The sequence below is a fragment of the Amphiura filiformis genome, chromosome 2 (assembly GCF_039555335.1).
Source record: "Amphiura filiformis chromosome 2, Afil_fr2py, whole genome shotgun sequence".
In the NCBI taxonomy this organism is placed as follows: domain Eukaryota; kingdom Metazoa; phylum Echinodermata; class Ophiuroidea; order Amphilepidida; family Amphiuridae; genus Amphiura; species Amphiura filiformis.
Window position 1 is genome coordinate 92,816,129 of NC_092629.1, and position 19,670 is coordinate 92,835,798.

Here is a 19,670-nt window from a genome sequence, read left to right on the forward strand (position 1 = left end):
AATATTATTACAAATCAGCGAATATTTATTTATGGGCTGATTCGTCTATGGGTCAAGTAAAGACCCTCTCTGGGTAAAGACCAGACGAAAGTAAGATTTTCAAAAAGCAATCAAAAGGTGGAATTATTAGCTGATTGTCAGTCAAGATAGAGTGATGTTTCAAGGCATACGGTTAGAAGTATTGACTGTCTACGCTTATTCTTCTACAGTGATATTATCTGTACTTTATTAGCATTGGGTTATATCCAGGCCCGTACGCAGGGGGGGGTGGGGGTGCGACCGCACCTCCCCAAATTTGCAAAAGTATACAAAAAGTCCCAAGCGTAGCGAGCAAAAAAATCAGGTTTTTACGTTTTTTGATCAAAAAGGTCCAAATTTGGGGAAAAAAGTCCACTTTTAACAAAATCGCCCCCCCCCTTGGAAAAAAGTCCACTTTTTCAAAATCAGCACCCCCCCAAAAAAAAAAATCCTGCGTACGGGCCTGGTTATATCTTCTATCTTCCCGTTTTGTTTTGACAATGTGATTTATTAAACCGATTGAAGTACATATTTTTGAAGTAAACAATTTTTGTCAGGTCAAAATGTGGGTTAAGGAATCGGATAGCAACGTTGTCACAGTATTTTTGTGGGACCTGAGATTTTTTGAAATTCGTGATTTGTAACAGTTCTCGATGTAAACTTAATAAAGCTAATGATATGTACTTTTAAGTACATTAAAATGTGTATTTAGCTGGGATAAAAAGCCGATGATCAATTGAAAACGGTGAGCTTTCATATTGAGGATATAATTTTTAAATGCTACTTTCTTAGTGAAAATGGTTCTTTTAAGTTGGGAAAGAATAAAGAAAATGAAAAAAAATTTATGACAGAGAAAAGATGCTGTTTCACAAAACTACATTTTCCGGATATCAGTTTTTATTTTTACTATAATGCAGATATATACATGATACATATTTTAACATTGGATATTTGATCACATAACCATAGACAAAGTAGCCCACAAATATTCGCTGATTTGTAATAATAAAGTCGGGATTGCATATTGAACAGAATCAATGGATTTGCTGACATTTCAGAAATGAAAAGGTTATTCTATCGACGAACAAGTTACAACCAATATTTAATGGGAACCCTTTTTCAGGAAAACGCGTTCAATAGTAAACACGGCTTTCTGTTTGTTCTTGTACATCGTAGAATGATGTCGGGGAAGTGCGCACACAATTACTGAGTGACATAGGGAGGAACATGAACGTTTTCAATCAATGGTCCATACTTCCAGTCGTAGATATTGTTGATCACGTCTCGTAGGCTATGTAACATATAAAAAGCTTCGACTTATTATGACAAATTGATTCTATATGCATTATAAATAAATAAATAAATAAATGTAGATATTTATATAGCGCTTTATGCCGTAAACAGCCTCAAAGCGCTTTACATTTATTCCGCCGTCATTAGAATATGTCGGAACCACGTTTGCAGCCTACAATTCTCGCTATTCGCAATAAGGGCGCCGCCAGCGGTTTGCGATGTAATCGTGATGTATCATGGGAAAATCGTGATGTATCATGGGAAAGGTCATTACACGCAAATCCGATAGAGAAAAATTAATTCTGCACATTTCAAATCACATTATTAAGTATTATTGAGTATCGATTCGCGTGTAACACCTTTTATTTTGACAAACTAAAAAATATTGTCACGTGTTCCTATGTAATAGCATGGTAATATTCGTATTGCGCGGACTTGGATGTCGACCTTTTCCCATGATACATCACGATTACATCGCAAAACCGCTGGCGGCGCCCTTATTGCGAATAGCGAGAATTGGCGCAGGGTTCATCAGTACAACGACTGTGACAACCCCTAACAGATTCCCATTGCACCTGGGTGGGGTGAGGCAAGCGAGGCAAAGGGCCTTGCCCAAGGGCGCAACACGGTGGTGGGACGGGGACTCGAACCCATGCACATCAAGCAAGCTCTCAGATTATGAGTCCAAGGCCGTAACCACTGAGCCACCGTGCCCTCATAACGCATTATTAGTTTGATAAAACCATGATAAAACATAGTAAAGACGAGACGAAAGTAAGATTTTCAAAAAACAATCAGTGGGTGGATAAATTATCTGACCATGGACCTCTGATTATATAGCTGATTATCAAGTCTGATGTTGCAGGGTATGGTTGGGAGTATTGATTGCCTATGCTTATTGCTTACTTTACTACCGTAAACACTCGATAGTTAGCATATGTGCTTACTATCAAGCGATTTTAAAACATGCAAACATGAAGAGCCCCATCCACAAAAGTGTAAAGGGTTTTGAGCAAATCATCGATACACATAGTGTGTGTCTCAACCCCATTAGCTCAGTTGGTACAATTTCATGTTTTCAAAAGCGCTCGATATTAAGCACATATGCGAACTATCGAGTTTTTACGGTATAGTGATACTATCTGCACTTGAATTAGCATTGGGTTTATCTTACTTCCCTTATTATTGTTTTTGACAGTGTATGTATCCGGGGTATGTATACTGAAGTCAGTGTTGCCAAAAGTTTTCAGCTCCAAGGCGCGGCACATTAGCTCGTCACGCAAGCCGCGGTAAATTAGTCTCAAGTAGCCCAATTTTTAAACTTCCTAAAACGCGCCCAATTCAGAACGCAAATCACCCAATTGGGCAGAAAAACACTTGACTTTTAAAATTCAGTCTGAAGTTGGGACAACATAAAATCACCCGGTCATTTTTACTGGGACACATTCACGCGACATTTTACATGAAGGACCGACCGACCGCTAAATTATACTGCTACAATTATATATACAAGTCCATTTGGAAAGCTCCGAAATGCACTTCTCTAAAGAATTCGGATTATTTCTGACTCATATCAATGTAATTGTCAAGAATGACATAGAAACTCTAATGTGTAAAATAGAGATTGTTCCCCAAATCTATTTTAAGTCACGCAGATATCGGATTTAATTTGAAACGCACTAATTTAAATTAGCACCTATCTCACATGTCTGCTTTTCATAAATGAATCTTTTAGACATGTTAGACGAGACTGCACTGTCTCTCGCTTGAATATCGACGTCGATATCATTTTATACCCATCACGTGACTTCGATTACTACATTGTAAGAACACTGGGTGAAAAAACTCCGCTGGCCAAAGTGTCATTTTACCCAACTGATATGGGTACCATTTAGAGGGTTTAGGACCAGAAGGCCCAATCTGCATGGTTGCCAGGTGTAATATTTTAATTATTAGTTTCCCGCGAATCGTGTTAACCGGTTTGAAGGACGAGATTCCCGAAATGTATAGTAGTAACACGGGCTCTGTTAGTTTGACCACTCTCGCCTCCTGTCCTTGGCTCCTTATTGGCTCTTTACTTGGCTCCTTACTTAGTCCGGATAACCACCGTTACCCGGTGGGGTCACTCCCTGGCAGGGGGGACGCATAGGACCGTTACCACAAGTATAAATTACCCCCTTTTGCAGTCGATTTCAAGGACAAATCATGAAATTTTACCCCCTTTTTTACTCCAAAACAAGGACAAAATGGCACTCTGAAACACCCCTATTTTTTAGATTCCGAGGACACATTTGCAATTTTGACCCTATTTCAACATTTCAAGGAAGGGATTTTTAGGCCTATGAATGTTTTTTTTTCAGTAATTAACAAGGGCATCACAGAATTCAAGTAGTACCCCTTGCATATAAATCAGAACCAAGAACAAGATTGATCACGGGATGAGTACAAAGTAGGAAACCAAATTTATTCCTGTGATTTTTTATCTGGCCACGGGATCAGGAGAAAATAATAAGAACCCCTTTTTCAATTTTCCGCGGACATGCCCTAAAATGACCCCTTTTTCCTTGATTTTGGTAACGATCGTGCGGTCAGTATTGCAAGTTGAGTGACCCCACCGGGCACCGTTATTAAGGGTTGTCTTGATATGGTCCTTTTCCTCAGGAACTTGTTTGGACTCACTAATTATCGTATCTGCTCTATATTGGAGAGTTCGAATTACTCCTAACTTGTGTACGAGTGGATGATGGGAAACGAATTGAAGATAATGGTCAGTATGTGTGAGTTTCCTGTACACCTTAGATGTCAGAGTAGGCCTACCATCACTTTGTACAGATATCAAACAATCGAGAAACGCAAGGGTATTGTCTTTGCACAGTCCTTGAGTGAATTTTATGTTGTCGTCCACGCTATTGATGTGTTCGAAGAACCCGTCAAGCTCGCTACGGCTGAGTGCGACGAATGTGTCGTCGACAAAACGCAACCAAAAACTCGGTTTTGTACCCTGGTACGACTTCAATGCCTATTGTTCGCAGCCTTCCATACGCAAATTGACAGCTATTGGTCATGTTGAGTGAAACTGGGGAGCCCATGGCACAGCCATGTTGTTTGAAGAAAAGTAGGTTGTGTTCAAACAAATTTCAACCAGTTCAACGATTTGTTCATCCTTCAAGTTTGTCCTTTCACTTAGTGTATTATCACTCTCCAAACACTCTTTCACAACTTTGAGGGCAAAGTCAGGTGGTAAACATGTGAAAAGACCAGTTACATCGTAGGATGTATTTTCACCTTCGCATAACTTGAGATCTTTAATTTGATTGACAAAGTCTTGCGTGGTGATGAGGTGACCGACCAACTAAAGGGCCAAGTATTTTGGCAGCGTGTTTGGCGAGATTGTAAGTTACGGACCTATGCTACTCACTATGGGCCTGACAAGGTCAGGTTTGTGGATTTTGGGAAGCCCGTAAAATGCTGGTACCACTAGGTACAGAGGGGGGAGGGTCTGTCTCTTCCAGTATTTGATTTAATTCGAAAACTCTGTTTAAAACTGCTGGATTACTAAGAACATTCACTCATTGTTCTGGTTTGTACCCGGCAATTGGTTGTGTAAAATGGCACTTTTACTTAATAAGTCGTGTAAATTACCAAATGTTGCTTTTAACTAAAGGTGAATTTACGCAATGTTTGGTGATTACTGTTTGATTTCTTACCCTGTGTTGTATACAGTGTAGTATGCTCTTTCTAAGAGCCTGAGCATGCTAACAGCTTATTCGACAATTACAGTTATAGTATAATGCTCCTGTCATCAGACTGTCATTACGCTTGCCGCTGCGGCAACGTATCATCCAATGACAAGCCTTGATTGTGTCCGTTTGTCTGCAATGCGCGTGCGTCACGCCGCTCAGCGCCAAGCGACATGACAGTATGAAACCAGTAAATTAAGTGCACTGGAATCCCCGCTGGAATGACGTCAAAATGAGTAAATCTTAAATTGAGGATTGAGGAGTACGTACCATACCAATGCTATGAATGATAGTCTATGGCTGTGTGTTATGATAAGAACGTCACACATAACACGCGATCTTATTATATTAGTCTCATGAGTAACGAACGGAAACATTTATGTTTATAGTGTGCTAAATCTTCAGTTACACACTTAACTCTAATTTGAGCTAGGGCCTTTTAAACGTGGAAAACGTCCGGAAAATATGAATAACACGCATTTGCAAGATTCTGATGTCATTCTGACGTCTTTTGATGTAATTATTTTGCGTCTTGTCAGTGGCACCAAAGATACACAATGTGTATTGAGTATCTTTGATTGCTTTGATTTGTATTTTTATTCATAACAAATTGAAGTTCGTGTTAATGCACTCGAGGATAAAACTACTAGTCATGTTGAACTTGTGCATGATTTTACACACAGAATATGTAATGCGATCAACAACATGAAAAGAATGAGTTGTATATTGATATTGAATGAAATTGATATGTGCAAAAAATGACTTATTTTATTCGGTCGCGTCTCATTGTAAATAACTACGATTTATTTTATTCGGTCACGTAACAACCAAATCGAATTTCTCTCTAAGTATCTTTGCTATATCTCTATTTATATCTTCATCTTCCGGACAATGCTGGATGTTAAAACTATATGTTGTGCTGAGGCCTCTTTGAGAAAACCACAGGCAAACATTACAGCAAGCACAATATTTATTATTTTTTAGCATTATAAATGTGTTAATATAAACATATTTTGGTTTTGGTCAATATGGACAAACGTTTAAAACATTTTTACAAAATATTTAATCAAACACTTATTATCATTATAATTATGTTCAATTGTTTTGCAATAAGTTTTCAAAAATGTTTTTGAATCATGTTATTATTTAATGTTGTGTTCCTTTATACAAATTTGTTCAAGGCCGGATTGATCTCCAACGAAACCCGCCCATCGCTGAAAAGGTCTAGTCCCAAAACCGTGCGCGTCCACGCGAAATTGTTTTCGTACATCATTTTGGTTAATTTCGATTTTTTTAAATGTTTTTCATAATTTAACACGGAATATAGAAAAATTCACCTGAAAAAAATGTTTTTGGAAAATCAATTGATTTTACCACACGTGTTGCAAATATGATGTACGAAAAAACATAACAAAACAAACATTCAAGTTCAACCAGTGAGAATCCCCTTGACCGGTACATACCGTAACTTTAATTATGAGCCTGAGTCCCGGTATCGGTATCATAATCCAAACACTTGATGTGTAAAAAGTGTAACCAAATGACTTTGTTGTGCGTCGTAATGATATTGACTTTTGTACATTTGATTTCTTCGCAGGCAATGTTTATACTGCTTCTCTTGGGATGGATATTTGTACCTGTTTACATTGCGTCTGGGGTAAGATTACATATTACATCAATGCCAAATATCGCATTTCGTCCGCAAATTGTGGTCTAGGGTCACAATGCTTAAACATAAAAGCCGCAAGACCGGTAAATCTGTGTAAAGACTTGCAACTGTATATAAAAATGGAGTTCCAATATAAAGAGTAAAACAAAAATAAGTACCCATGTAGATTTGTTTCTATATTTCATCAAGTATTTCTTCAATTGAAAAGATTTTATGGCATGCATCATACTCATATAGCACCAAAGACACCGATTTCATATACATGTAGGTGACTTCATGCTTGAATGCGCACACGTTAAAGGAAACGTTCACTAATTCAAAAGTTGCAACAAGTTAATATCAAGTACTCGATTATAATGCACGTTTTCCTGATACCGGGTGCTTCATTATACCAAATGTATACTTGCTATTGATTGCCCGATTGTAATGCACTTTTTGTTTTGCTGATGCCGGGTGCTTGATTTATCCAAAGATATACTTGCTAATAATGCATGGTTGCCCGATTGTAATGCAAGTTTTCCTGATACTGGGTGATTAATTATAATGCAAGTGCCCGATTGCAATTGCCCTATTCTAATCAGACAGACGGGCATGATATCAAATTCTGCTTGACCATCCTCCATACTCATTTTTGCGACTTTTGAAATCAGCAATCTGCCCATTCATGTACGTGTGATTACTCATGCATTAGAACACCTGTGTGATTAGAACCAATGAGTATGAATCGGCTATGAGTCTGTAGAAAATGCGTGTCAAAAATATTTTCAATCGAAAAATGCTTTTTGAAATATATAGAAACAAACTCAAAGGGGTGTAGTTATTTTTGTTAGAAGAACCCTCAAGACACTAAATAATATTGTGGTCGTGGACTACAAGTTGCGGACGGAATCAGGTGTTTGCTACATAGTTAAAAAAGGTGTACAGTAGAGGTAAGGTTACTAGTTAAACAGTTTTGTATTGGCTATACTCATACACTTGCCGAGACATTACATTTTACTGTAACATTAAACTTCAAACTTGACTTGAAAAACATGCTATTATTTAAATAATCATGATTATAGCTATAAATATGATTTTAGATGAGGCAATCGATTTTGTCGTAGTAATGTTGTCATAACATTAAACATGATAAGAGAGGATCATGTAATGTATATATTCGCGTGCTCTTGACTCTATTTCTGATAAATAATATCAGCAGTTGTTTTATTGCGACTGCAGTCACCACAATCCACGAAAAAAAGGTTGGCACACTTTGCCTGTCTTTTGGTATATCTCTGCCCCCGCTCCCCCAATTCAATGTTGGACCAAGCCATGTTGTCAACTGGCCCGTGAGACCCTCCAACATTGAAAGATGGGGAGTGGGGAAGGGTGAGATATAGGGGGTAATCTGTACTTCACACTGCATACATGATTCACTCGCCTCTCCAATTTTGATAGGGCACGCATTTCAATTATTTAGTGCAAGTGTGCCAACTATTAATTTCGCGGATTGTAGTCGAGAAAGGTATCGAAACATTAAAAGCCCATTCAGTGATTTGCTCATCCGGACGATCGTAAAAAATCATCAAAATTCCGATTTTGGTACCTTTGTCATATAGCCTGCGAGTGGTTCAGCTGAAAGCCATGCATTTAAGACAAAATAAGACATTTTACACGAATCTGTAATTTAGATATCCAAATTAGCTACATGTATTTGAATGGGGCTTCAACTTCGTCAGTACTGCTGTTTTCTTCATTTTTTGCCAAATTTGTCATTTCAAAAATACCAAATGACAATTTGAATGACTTTTAAGCAATTTAAATAATTTTACTTTTATTTTACACTTGCGCTGTCTCTGAATGGGTCTTTCAGTTAAAATTGAAAACATGATACAATATTATGGTGTAATAAAATATCACGGAATTATATCATAGAATCCATGTTTATATCGCAGTGTGATTTGTGGGTCACGACGTTACATTAAGGTGCAAAATGTCACGTATATTGTAAGAGCGCTAACACAACGTTACAATCCAGTGGCACATCACATCACGCTGAGTCCTACGCAAAGACAATCTATGACGAGCCCGAATGAGGAGGAAAACCCATAAAATGCATTTATATATTATGCTTGATGCTATCAAATACAGCCTTTTACTTTAGTAGCAGACCGATTTGCCTCCCAAATCAAAGTGTAGTATCTGGTATATAATAAGATGCAGCATTTTTAGAATTATATATTCGACGCGACGTCCCCACGTTTTTGGAAATATGAGGATGGAGTGATTTTTTGTTGTTTTAATTTTGACTTTGACTTTGAGCAGTTTTCATAATCTTCGAGGAAAACGACGAGGCTCTTTATATTAAGATTATGAGGGTTATAACTCTTAAGAGTTTAAAAGTGATTCATGTGGAATATAATAAACTTGTTGATAAAAGAGTTGATAAAAGTAATAAAAATTTCAATTGAATGAAAATTGAAAAATATTTTTTTTACGAACTCACCACATACATGACATACAGAGAGTGAGGGGGGGGGGGCGTGAAACGCGTTTAGTTTTTTTATGTCATGTATGTGGCCAAATGATCACAATTACTAGTATTCTGTCTTTCAAGTAAGAAGGCAGTGACTTTATGTAATAATTATGTTTACTGTAATTTTACTTGCGGTGATTAGCAATGTGATATGCCAAAAAACATGTGATGTCGGGCCGGAAATAGTCGGACTGACCTTTTTTGAACAAATGTGGGCTTATATACATGTGACGTGTCATGTCAAAAGGAGACACTTTTGGGCAGGATCGTAAATGGAGAAATAGCCAAAAATCTATCCGGGGGTGATTTTTTCACAATTTGGGTTTGTTGCGAATTTGTGATGTTATTAATGTTAAAAATATTGTCTGATAGTTTCAGACCGAAATATAACTGGCGTCTTGTATTTTTTGATACATTTTCCAAGGTAATTCTTACTCTCAACATTGTCAATAATATTTTTAAAGGCCGATATCTCAATTTCCAATTTTATAATACCATAACTTACGACCTCAATATCTTCGCTTAGGAATGTCCTATTTCATTGGGGAAAACAGCGTTGTGGAGCAAAATATCTACCTATTTAAGATATGTAAAAACATCAAAATTGATAACCTGCCCAAAAGTGTCTCCTTTTGACATGACACGTCACATATAGCTTTATACATGTACAGCCTCTTTCATATTAAAATTATCATACAGTGTTTTTTTATTAATGAAGCTTATATGATAACATTACTGTGATACCAATTCCTAATAAATGTTTCTAATTAACACCATGCAGTCTCAATGTTCGCAATGACATTTAATGTACCCACACCTGCGTACCACCATCCTACACATAATTATCTAGATATTGGACATAATAGAGTATCTTTGGTTTCATTCGGTAAATTGGTATCGATGATGCTGTACAATTAATGATATACCGTAGAAACCCGTCTATAAGGAATAGAAGCGACTGTGATGATAGCATATTTCACGCTAGCGCCCTCCACAATATTATATCATTATGGAATTTGAGCAAATCATTTACCGACACAAGCAGGTATACAATGTATTATTTTATCTTTATTTCGCATCTCACGAGCATAGCTCACTTGGCAAGGCATAAGACTTTGGTTCTTTAGATCGGAAGATGGTGAGTTCGAGCCTCATCACGATCACACAAACTTTTATAAACAAAATATTGTTCAAACTTTTCATTTATATTTTCTTGCATTTTCTAAAGACTCCTTTCGTGATCATTTTTTTTTTCATATTTAGTTTAATTTATTCTATTGTTTTTCTTTTATTGTTTCTTTTCTTTGTCTTTTTTTCTTGTTTAATTTTATTTTTTCTTTATTTTTCTTTGATTCATATAATATTGGCAGGATAAGGAGAGGAGGGAACTAAAGACCCATTCAGTGATTTGCTCATCCGGACGATCGTAAAAATCATCAAAATTCACCTTTGTCATTGTCATAGATGTGGTAACATAGCCTGCTAGTGGTTCAGCAGAAAACCGTGTGACACATAATATACATTTGGCTACATTTTATTATACGATAAATACGAATTTATTAAACATGGTAACAAATATTCTCTAGCAGATCGGTTATACGATGGAACTGGTAGGCATAGGCCTATTATAAATTCGGGATATTAAATATCTTCCTGACGAGACAGATCTGCGCATGTGGTCAAAGACGATTCCTTACTAGCCACAGACCGTCCGCTGGAATTAGTTGAATCGCTATGGCTGTTGGTCGGACCTCTCATCTCTCCACATCGATTGTGACCTATCCCCGACATTGCCCTTATGAACTCACATCCTCCTGTTTTATTTCAATACGCTGGCGAAGTTACGTAATAATCGGATTAACTACCATAGCAATAGGTGAAAACAATTTTGAATATACCGCGTTATACACTGATACGTTCAGGCGGTACCTCTTCATTGAACCATATCATGCTGCACCTGTAAGATCTTTGAAAAGACCAGTATTGTATTCAATCTATGATTGCAGACATACACAGTACAGGTGATGAGTGTAACCTGCTTGTAGCGCAGCGCGATATGTTCAAAATTGTTTTCACCTATTGCTATGGTAATTAATCCGATTAATTACGCAACTTCACCAGCGTATAATGGCCGAATAAATTCTGACCATCACTTGGCTTGTTGGATTCGTCTATACTACAATTCGCTGTCGAAGTGACGTAATAATCGCAATAACTACCATCAAGCAGATTGCACTAATCACCCGCGTATGTCACCAAACATAGATTGAATACCACTCTTTTCATAAATACTAATCTTACATGGCGAGTGATTAGCATTTCTTTGACAACTATGGTTTAATGCATAGGTGCCACGTGAACGATGAAGTGCAGGGCTATATATTCGAAATTGTATTCATCAATTGCTATGGTAGTTAATCCGATTAATTACGTCACATCGACAGCGAATAGCCTATAGTATGGGTTCAAGTGGAACAAAAAATAGTGTATGTCCATTGCTAGCTATGGTAATTAATCATGTTAGTGTTTACATCACTACTTCGGTGAAGACAAGAGAAGTGTGCCGTCTCTACCAACGCCTGTGATATAACAGGTGCAAGCGAAACAAAATTGAATGACCAGAATAGTTTCCTTTGTCAGATGAATTGATTGAAGTTTTTGAAGACACTCTATTCTTGATGGGACAATAGATTCAAATATGGAATAATTATTATTCCTCATCTATTTTTTTTTAATTAAAAAAACTGCAATTGTGGCAACAGAACAATATTTATTTTGATTTCATTTCAAGTAGAAACAAAATCGTGCTTAAGCCAAAAACGCACCCTACCTCAAGAATTGGGATGGCACAAAGGTGCAACATAGGTTTTTATTGCAAAGACGAGGACAGACAAGTAGTTACAACACATCTGTCTAACCGTGGGTTTCGCTATTATTTAGAATAAATGCTTTTACTAGTTTCTATAAAACCACAAAATTACTAAAAAAAACTATAAAAAAAATATTTAAAAAAAAAACACCTCAAATTAAAAGTAGAAAGGTAGATTTGAAGAAAGATAAAAAGAACATGTCAAAAGTTAAAATTAAACGAGAATGAAAAACGGAACCGGTGCCCGGACCATGCTCTCATCAACATGTCTTCAGTTCCAAAGTCTGACGCTCTATCAATTGAGCTATACGATCCTGATATACGAAACAGTCGTTATTATGTCAATACAATTGATTGGTGTTACAACATACTTAGATGGAATGCATAGCCACCCAGTGCCAGTATATATTTGCTCAAACTCCAAATACAACAAGCAACCAATTTTATTGAGGGCGTTTCTTAGGTATATCCTTGTAGACGGGGTTTTACGGTAATATGTTGAGGCTCGATTGCGCATTTCATTAATCATTAATTGTGTTGATGTATCATAATAAGATCATGAAGTTACTGAAAAGGTAATTAACAAACACTAATTTGACGTTCCTTTCTTTCTTTTATTCTTTATATTCTTCATTTCTTCCTCATTTTTTTGCGTCTTATTTAACCTGGACAAATCATTTAGCGTTGAAACACTGTTCTCCCATGCTGCCCATGGGAATGATGGGCTTCAGTAGGGTGTACGATCAACCATGCGTTGCCCTGATTGGGACTGGCAGCGAGGCATTTGTTATCCACTGCATTTGCCACTCAATTCAAATGCAATAATGACGACAGTGGGTAATTCAATATGAATTTGCTTCCACCGGGGAGTCGAACCGGGGTCGGTCTTGAACCATTGGACCACGCCGCTCTCTTTTCTCCTCCCTTTCCTCATTTCTTTATTTCTTATTTATTTATTTATTTATTTATTTATTTATTTATTTATTTATTTATTTATTTATTTATTTATTTATTTATTTATTTATTTATTTATTTATTTATTTATTTATTTATTTATTTATTTATTTATTTATTTATTTATTTATTTATTTATTTATTTACAGGTTTATACTATGCCAGAATATCTTCGCAAGCGATTCGGCGGTCAACGAGTTCGTGTCTACTTGGCGTGTCTAGCCTTGCTGTTGTCTGTACTCACAAAAATATCAGTAAGATTTCCACATTTTAATATCAGGCGACGAACAAACCCTGTTCTACGGGCTCGACCGACCAGGTTTTAAGAAATTGAGGAAATTTTTTTCATGTACAAATGAATGCCAAAATGGTTAATTTTCGTCGCCTTAAAAGATAAATTCATAACGTGCCTCCAGTGCGTCAACATGGTCAAGCACGTCAATCGTTCACCATTACCCAACGGAAACCCCCCCCCCCCCAAAAAAAAAAAAAACCAACAACGACGACAACAAGCTGCAGCATCCATTAATTTGTAAAAGAGACATGATGAGTGTATGTCTAAATGAAACAAACTATTATTTTGTTTCATATTAGGCCTACACACGCACTATTGCTTAAAAGCGTGAACAGAAAGAACTAAACTGAAAAAGCCGCCAAAATCATGGTCAAGCAGATAAAATCGGTGTCGCCATTGCCCAAAGAAGAAACAAAGAACAACAGGATGCTGCAGCATAATTTCTAGAACTTTAGTAAAAGTGGTATGCATCGAATGAAACAATCAATATTAAAGAGTGCACTCTTTAATATTGATTGTTTCATTCGATGCATACCACTTTTACTAAAGTTCTAGAAATTATGCTGCAGCATCCTGTTGTTCTTTGTTTCTTCTTTGGGCAATGGCGACACCGATTTTATCTGCTTGACCATGATTTTGGCGGCTTTAATATACAAAGTCCAAGTTTTGAGGTATCTTTTACCACTGAAACGATACTAGGCTTGTTTGTGCTTATTTTAATGCATTTTTCATGCTGATTCCAAATATGGTCACAAAAAGTTACAATTCTGTAATTTGTGATTTCTTAAAAAAAAACACTTGTTGTCGTCAGCAGTTGACACTCCCGTGGATGAAGTTATAAGCGTAACCCATAGTACCCCATAGTCATAACTAAACTGAAAAAGCCCATAATAACGGAAATAACGAAACAAACCAAAACTATATCGGATAATATTTTTTTTAAAGTTTTTCATGGTTGTAATTACTGTATTATTTGTTATAGGTTGACATGTATGCCGGTGCTCTGTTCATACAGCAAGCTCTAGGATGGAATCTATATGTGGCGATCGTATCACTCTTATTTATAACAGCAATATACACTGTGGCAGGTAGGTTTAAAGGGTTTAAAAAGGTTGAAATTAAAATAAAGTTGAAATAAAGTTGTTCTGGAGAAATAAAAACAACATCGACTGCTCAGTGCCAGAAGAGGGTATTGTACTTACCCACTTCTGGCACTGAGCAGAATATATAAAATATATATGCAGCTTTTTGGGCATTGGTTGTTTAACCCTCTTACTCGTAGATTAATGTAAAGGAAAGGAATCACCTGCCATGCAGACAAATACTTTAATTGTGATGTCTTTTTCTGACATGATATAATGTAGGCCTAGTTCACCCAAACGTTACGGTTTGCGGCAGTTTATGGATGGGATAATCCGGTTGAAATCCATACCCCTGTGGAAGACATTATACCTTAACCTCCCACACAGGGAGTATAGATTTCAAATGGAGTCATTCAGGTTGCCCCATTCAAAATTCACACTCCTTGACTGCAAGATTAAGGTCATGTCTTCTATAGGGGGTGTATAGATTTCAACTGGAATAGCCCCAATTTTCCAATCGAACATACGATTGCAGAAACGTCAAAGCAACACACACAATTAAATGGTACGATTGTTTGGCTCTTTTCATTAGTTCTCTTTGGCAATGTAACACATATTCTGTGTTGTCTGAAGGAGTGAAGTGAGGTGTAAAATAGACGTGATTGATCAAGAACAGAAACTATACCTTTATACAATGAAGGCTGCGAGGGTAAACTTTAAATTAAACACTTGATCATGACATTAAAGTCTCTGAACAAAAACATGAACAAGTTTATAGTATTGCCCTCTTACCTATTTCCCTAATATTTTATGTTTTATTACAAGCACAAAAAGGACTTCTGAAGAGCAAAAAGGACTTCTTAATAATATGACACACGAAAGTACTTCTTCGGAGAAAAAAGGACAAACGTAAAAGGACTTGTTACCGTGTCTTAGCATTAAAGAACAGTCATGCAAAAGGTCTTTTTAGGATCGCTAGATCATTTAGATGCCATGCCAGTAAAATATTGTAGCTTGGTTTTGGTGAAAACGTTTTAATATAACATTTAAATGTCGGGTAATATAAAGGTCATGAACATTTTTGAACAAAAAAAACCAAAAAACCAAAAAACAAAAACAAAAACCAAAACAAAAACACTACTATAACAAATCTAGCTAAATATTTGTCAAGCTTTTTTTTCAGAAATTATTAAAAAATTATTTATGCCCTTTTGCTTTATACCCTTACCCTTTATATAACCCGACATTTAAACGTTTTTCTGTGAAACAATTTGTATTTTTTGGGAGATCACGCTCACTGCCGACTTGCCTTTAATGCGTTCCCGTTATAGCGAGTACCGACTTGCCTTAAATGCGTTCCCATCATAGAGAGCTTCGACTGCGTTCCCGTTATAGCGAGCTCCAACTCGCCTTAAATGCTTTCCCCTTATAGCGAGGTCCGCCTCGCCTTAAATGCGTTCCTGTTATAGCGAACTCCGACTCGTCTTAAATGCGTTCCCGTTATAGTGAGCTCCAACTCGCCTTAAATGCGTTCCCGATAGCGATCACTCTCGTCATGTTTATTATATTATCATACGTGTAACATGAGAAATTGAGCTGTTGAACAAAGTATTCTATGTAGTAATTTTGGGCTATTCCTTTTGAAATCCATGTACCCCTATGGAAGACCCGACCTTAATCTGCCACACACAGAGCAGTAGTGTGCGAATTGTGGGGGTGGGGGTGTGTGTGTGTTGGGGGGGGGGGGGACTTACCCATCACCTTTTTTTCCGTCAGTCGGGAGAAAATATGCACCTAGTCGGGGAAAATTGACACGGTCGGTCGGGGAAATATATACCCATTCTGAGGAAATCTGGAAATGCATCTAATCATGCTCGGGAGGAACTTGTGAGGGTGACTGCAACAGACGGTAAAAATCTTTAGCAGTTGGCGGAGGGGGGGGGGTCGTGCGGCAACTCGTGCCCCATGCCCCCAGACGATACCTATACACAAGCCACTGACAGGGAGAATGAATTCAAATAGAATCACCCATTCAGGTAATAGCCCCATTTGAAATTCACATTCCCTGTTTGGGAGATTAAGGTCATTCTTCCACATTGGGGTGTATGGATTTGAATTGAAATAGCCCTTTGCTCCTGTTTGATTGCAGAGGTAATCACAGTAATGGGCTTGAAGATAAACCTCCGTATGTTTGTGTTTTACTAATCTGTAGGGTCGTTGAAAATTGACCCCAGTTTTTCTTACGTACAAACCTTGCGTCTACTCTACTTCACCCAAAGGCGAATGTTACTTAAAATAACTGAATCAAATGTAGTGGTTTACTTGGTTTTGAAGGGAAGATTCCCAAAAGCTCAGTTTTTTCGGTATAAACGTTGAAATTAGCCCTTTTTTGAAGGGAAAATTCCGAAAAGGTCCACTCTCGAGCCCGTCGCACCCCAAAATTAATCCTGGCTACTGCCTGCATGAAGCACATCGTACCAACCGGATGGAATGACTTACGTGTATGTATATTGATCTATGTGCAATCGGAGTAAGCAAGCAACTACCGCTAGTAACGTACGCTTTCCTTGTTCTGGACTTCCGCACAAAACTTCTTTGGTGGTTGTAATCTCTCACAGGTCCATTGGTGTAGTATGGTGTGCGGATGGTGGGAGGAGGAGTGGGAGGGGAAGTGTGATAGTAACGTAGCCAGGAACTTTTCAGAGTGGGAAAAGGGAGGCAGGGAAACTTTCGAAGGCAGGGGGGGGGGGACAAACTCTGACATAAATTGTCAAAAATGGACTAAAATAACTTCAACCAAACAATGTCTAAAATTGACCTCTCACAGGGTGCACAGCCCCACCCCTGGCTACGCTACTGGGCAGGCGGCCACATAATATGTTTAAAGGGTCTATCTTCTGTTCACATCATTAGCAAATTGCTTCCTTTTGTCATGGCTGACGTTAACTTTTGAGGCAAAAGCCCACAAATTACGTAAATTTCCCATTTTTGCGGCAATTTTGCCCCCTCCCCCTGAAAGTCACTTTTCGCCCCGGTCCATGCTCCCCGAAAAAAAATCCCGTTGCCGCCACTGATTGCTTGCGATAAATATGTTATTCAACCGCATCATTATTCTAATTGCTGTATTGTGACATTGTTCACAGCCATATACCAAAACCAATTCACCATTCTACCTCGAAATTGGCAAGTTGAATTCCACGCACAACACAGCACATTTATCGATTAATCCATTCATGCTTTGCGTGCTATCTAAAGGTTTCAACATGAAATATTTTGTCAAAATATCAATTATCATCTCAACAACCACTAAGCCAATACTGGGCTTGTTTGTACTCATTTTGATTCATTTTTCATTCTGATTCCAAATATGGTCATGAAAATGTACAATTCTGACATTTTTAAATTTGTAAAGAAAATATGGAACTTGTGTGCAGTCGACACCTGTATGTGTGAAGATGGTAAACATGTACACAAGATGAGAGTTGTAATCAATTATTCTTGTAACTGATTCATTTCTTACAGGTGGGCTAGCGGCTGTCATCTACACCGACGCGTTGCAGACTGCTATTATGATCATCGGTGCTTTCATCCTTATGATTCTCAGTAAGTATCGTCAAAAAGTAAAGAAAATCCCGTGATTTTTGTCCCGATATCTGTGTGATTAACCCTATAAAGGCGACTGGGAAGGGTAGAATTTCCAAACGACGTGCCAAAGTTTGCTCCCCCGCATTATTAGCCGAGAAGGGAGTAAATTTCCAAAGGCGCATCAAAAATTACCTCTCTTTCGGCTTGTCAAAAATTGCTTCTCCCACATCACGGCCTGCGAAAAATATCTGCCTTGATAGAGTTTAATCAGCCGTGATTGACAGATCACAGAATCAAAACATGTAGGCTAAGATCCGAAACATAACGTTGACACAGTCAACGGCTGTATAAATACAATTATAGTTTAAAAAAAAAAAAAAATATATTTAGGCATGAGCATTTTGTTTGAGCATGGTAGATAGATAGGCCTACCTGGGTTACTTATACCATACGTGTTGAACCCAGGAGAAAGCATCATCAATATGTTATAATGAGGAGCGCAGCTGTTCATGCATATACTGTACACTGAAGTGCATTTGCTTAAAACAAAGTATTACGTATCAAATGCAATCAATTCAAGTTCACGTTTCCTCGCAATTTTAGTCCAATTTTGTGCTTTATCTGTGGCAGTGAATCAAGTACCTTTTGGCGACAGAATAATTAGGTAATGGTACAAATGCATGTGGGGGGCTAGAGTTGGCAAGATTCCCTCTGTCTACAACACTGCACAGAATAAAGCTGAAGTTATACTCCGTCGCTGAGCGACGAGCGATTGGTATTTGACCAATAAAGTAGCGCGCTCTTCCCAACGCAACAAAAAGCGCCCTACTTCATTGGCTAAAAACTAATCGCTATCGCTAGCGATGGAGTACAATTTCAGCTTAACAGACTTTTTTGGTCCTATACCTTTAAGTTAAATGTCAGATGTTGTCATGTTTAAAATTGTTATCTCCTTGTTTTGTGATTTAATTGCGTGGTTTATTAATAAGAGCATTAATGCCCTAAATCCCAAAATTTCATTTTAGGTTCCTTGCTTTATTTAGCACACATTTATGCCAATCAAAGTTGTTTACACGATGTGAACATTTCACACTCAAACTGAATAATATTTTCGCACCGTTTAATTCAGTCATGACTTGGCATTTTCTGTGAGAATAAAAATCGCAGTACATGCTCCAACGGACGAGGTATAACACATAAAGGATCAACAGATGATACAAGAGGCCCTGAATTGCAAAACTGCTTAAGGACCATTTTTTCAAAATTGTGTTTTTGATGTTAAGTTATAGTGCCGATAAAAATACACATTTTGGTGCTTGTTTGACTTTCATACCATCTTCCGTTCCTGAGATATCGTAAATTTTCCCTTTCGGAAATATTCGGGAATTTCCGGAAATTTGGACTTATAACGGCTATAAAATCTCCGAAAAACATTTTTTTTTCTTTTTTGATGTTTTACGGTAGCATTCAATGCTCTTTAACTTTCAAAACGAAAATTAACTGTTTTTGAGTCACCATGTTTGAAAAAATTAATTTTGATTAACAAAAGATTTTACTTCGGAAATACTCAAAAAATGGCCGAAAATGGCATTTTGACGAATTTAATTAAAAAATCATAATTAAAAATGTGAATGAGATATTTAAATTTTT

General features: G+C 37.4%; 1 protein-coding gene across 1 annotated transcript in view; it reads left to right on the forward strand.

The window, feature by feature from the left end:
* LOC140146845 (sodium/glucose cotransporter 4-like) overlaps positions 1-19,670 on the forward strand; it is a 71,375-nt gene that overhangs the window by 13,953 nt on the left and 37,752 nt on the right. Inside the window, exons 3-6 of the mRNA XM_072168730.1 lie at positions 6,649-6,708; positions 13,208-13,312; positions 14,336-14,441; positions 17,958-18,038. Coding sequence (XP_072024831.1) covers positions 6,649-6,708; positions 13,208-13,312; positions 14,336-14,441; positions 17,958-18,038 — 352 coding nt within the window. The remainder of the gene's footprint in view (positions 1-6,648; positions 6,709-13,207; positions 13,313-14,335; positions 14,442-17,957; positions 18,039-19,670) is intronic.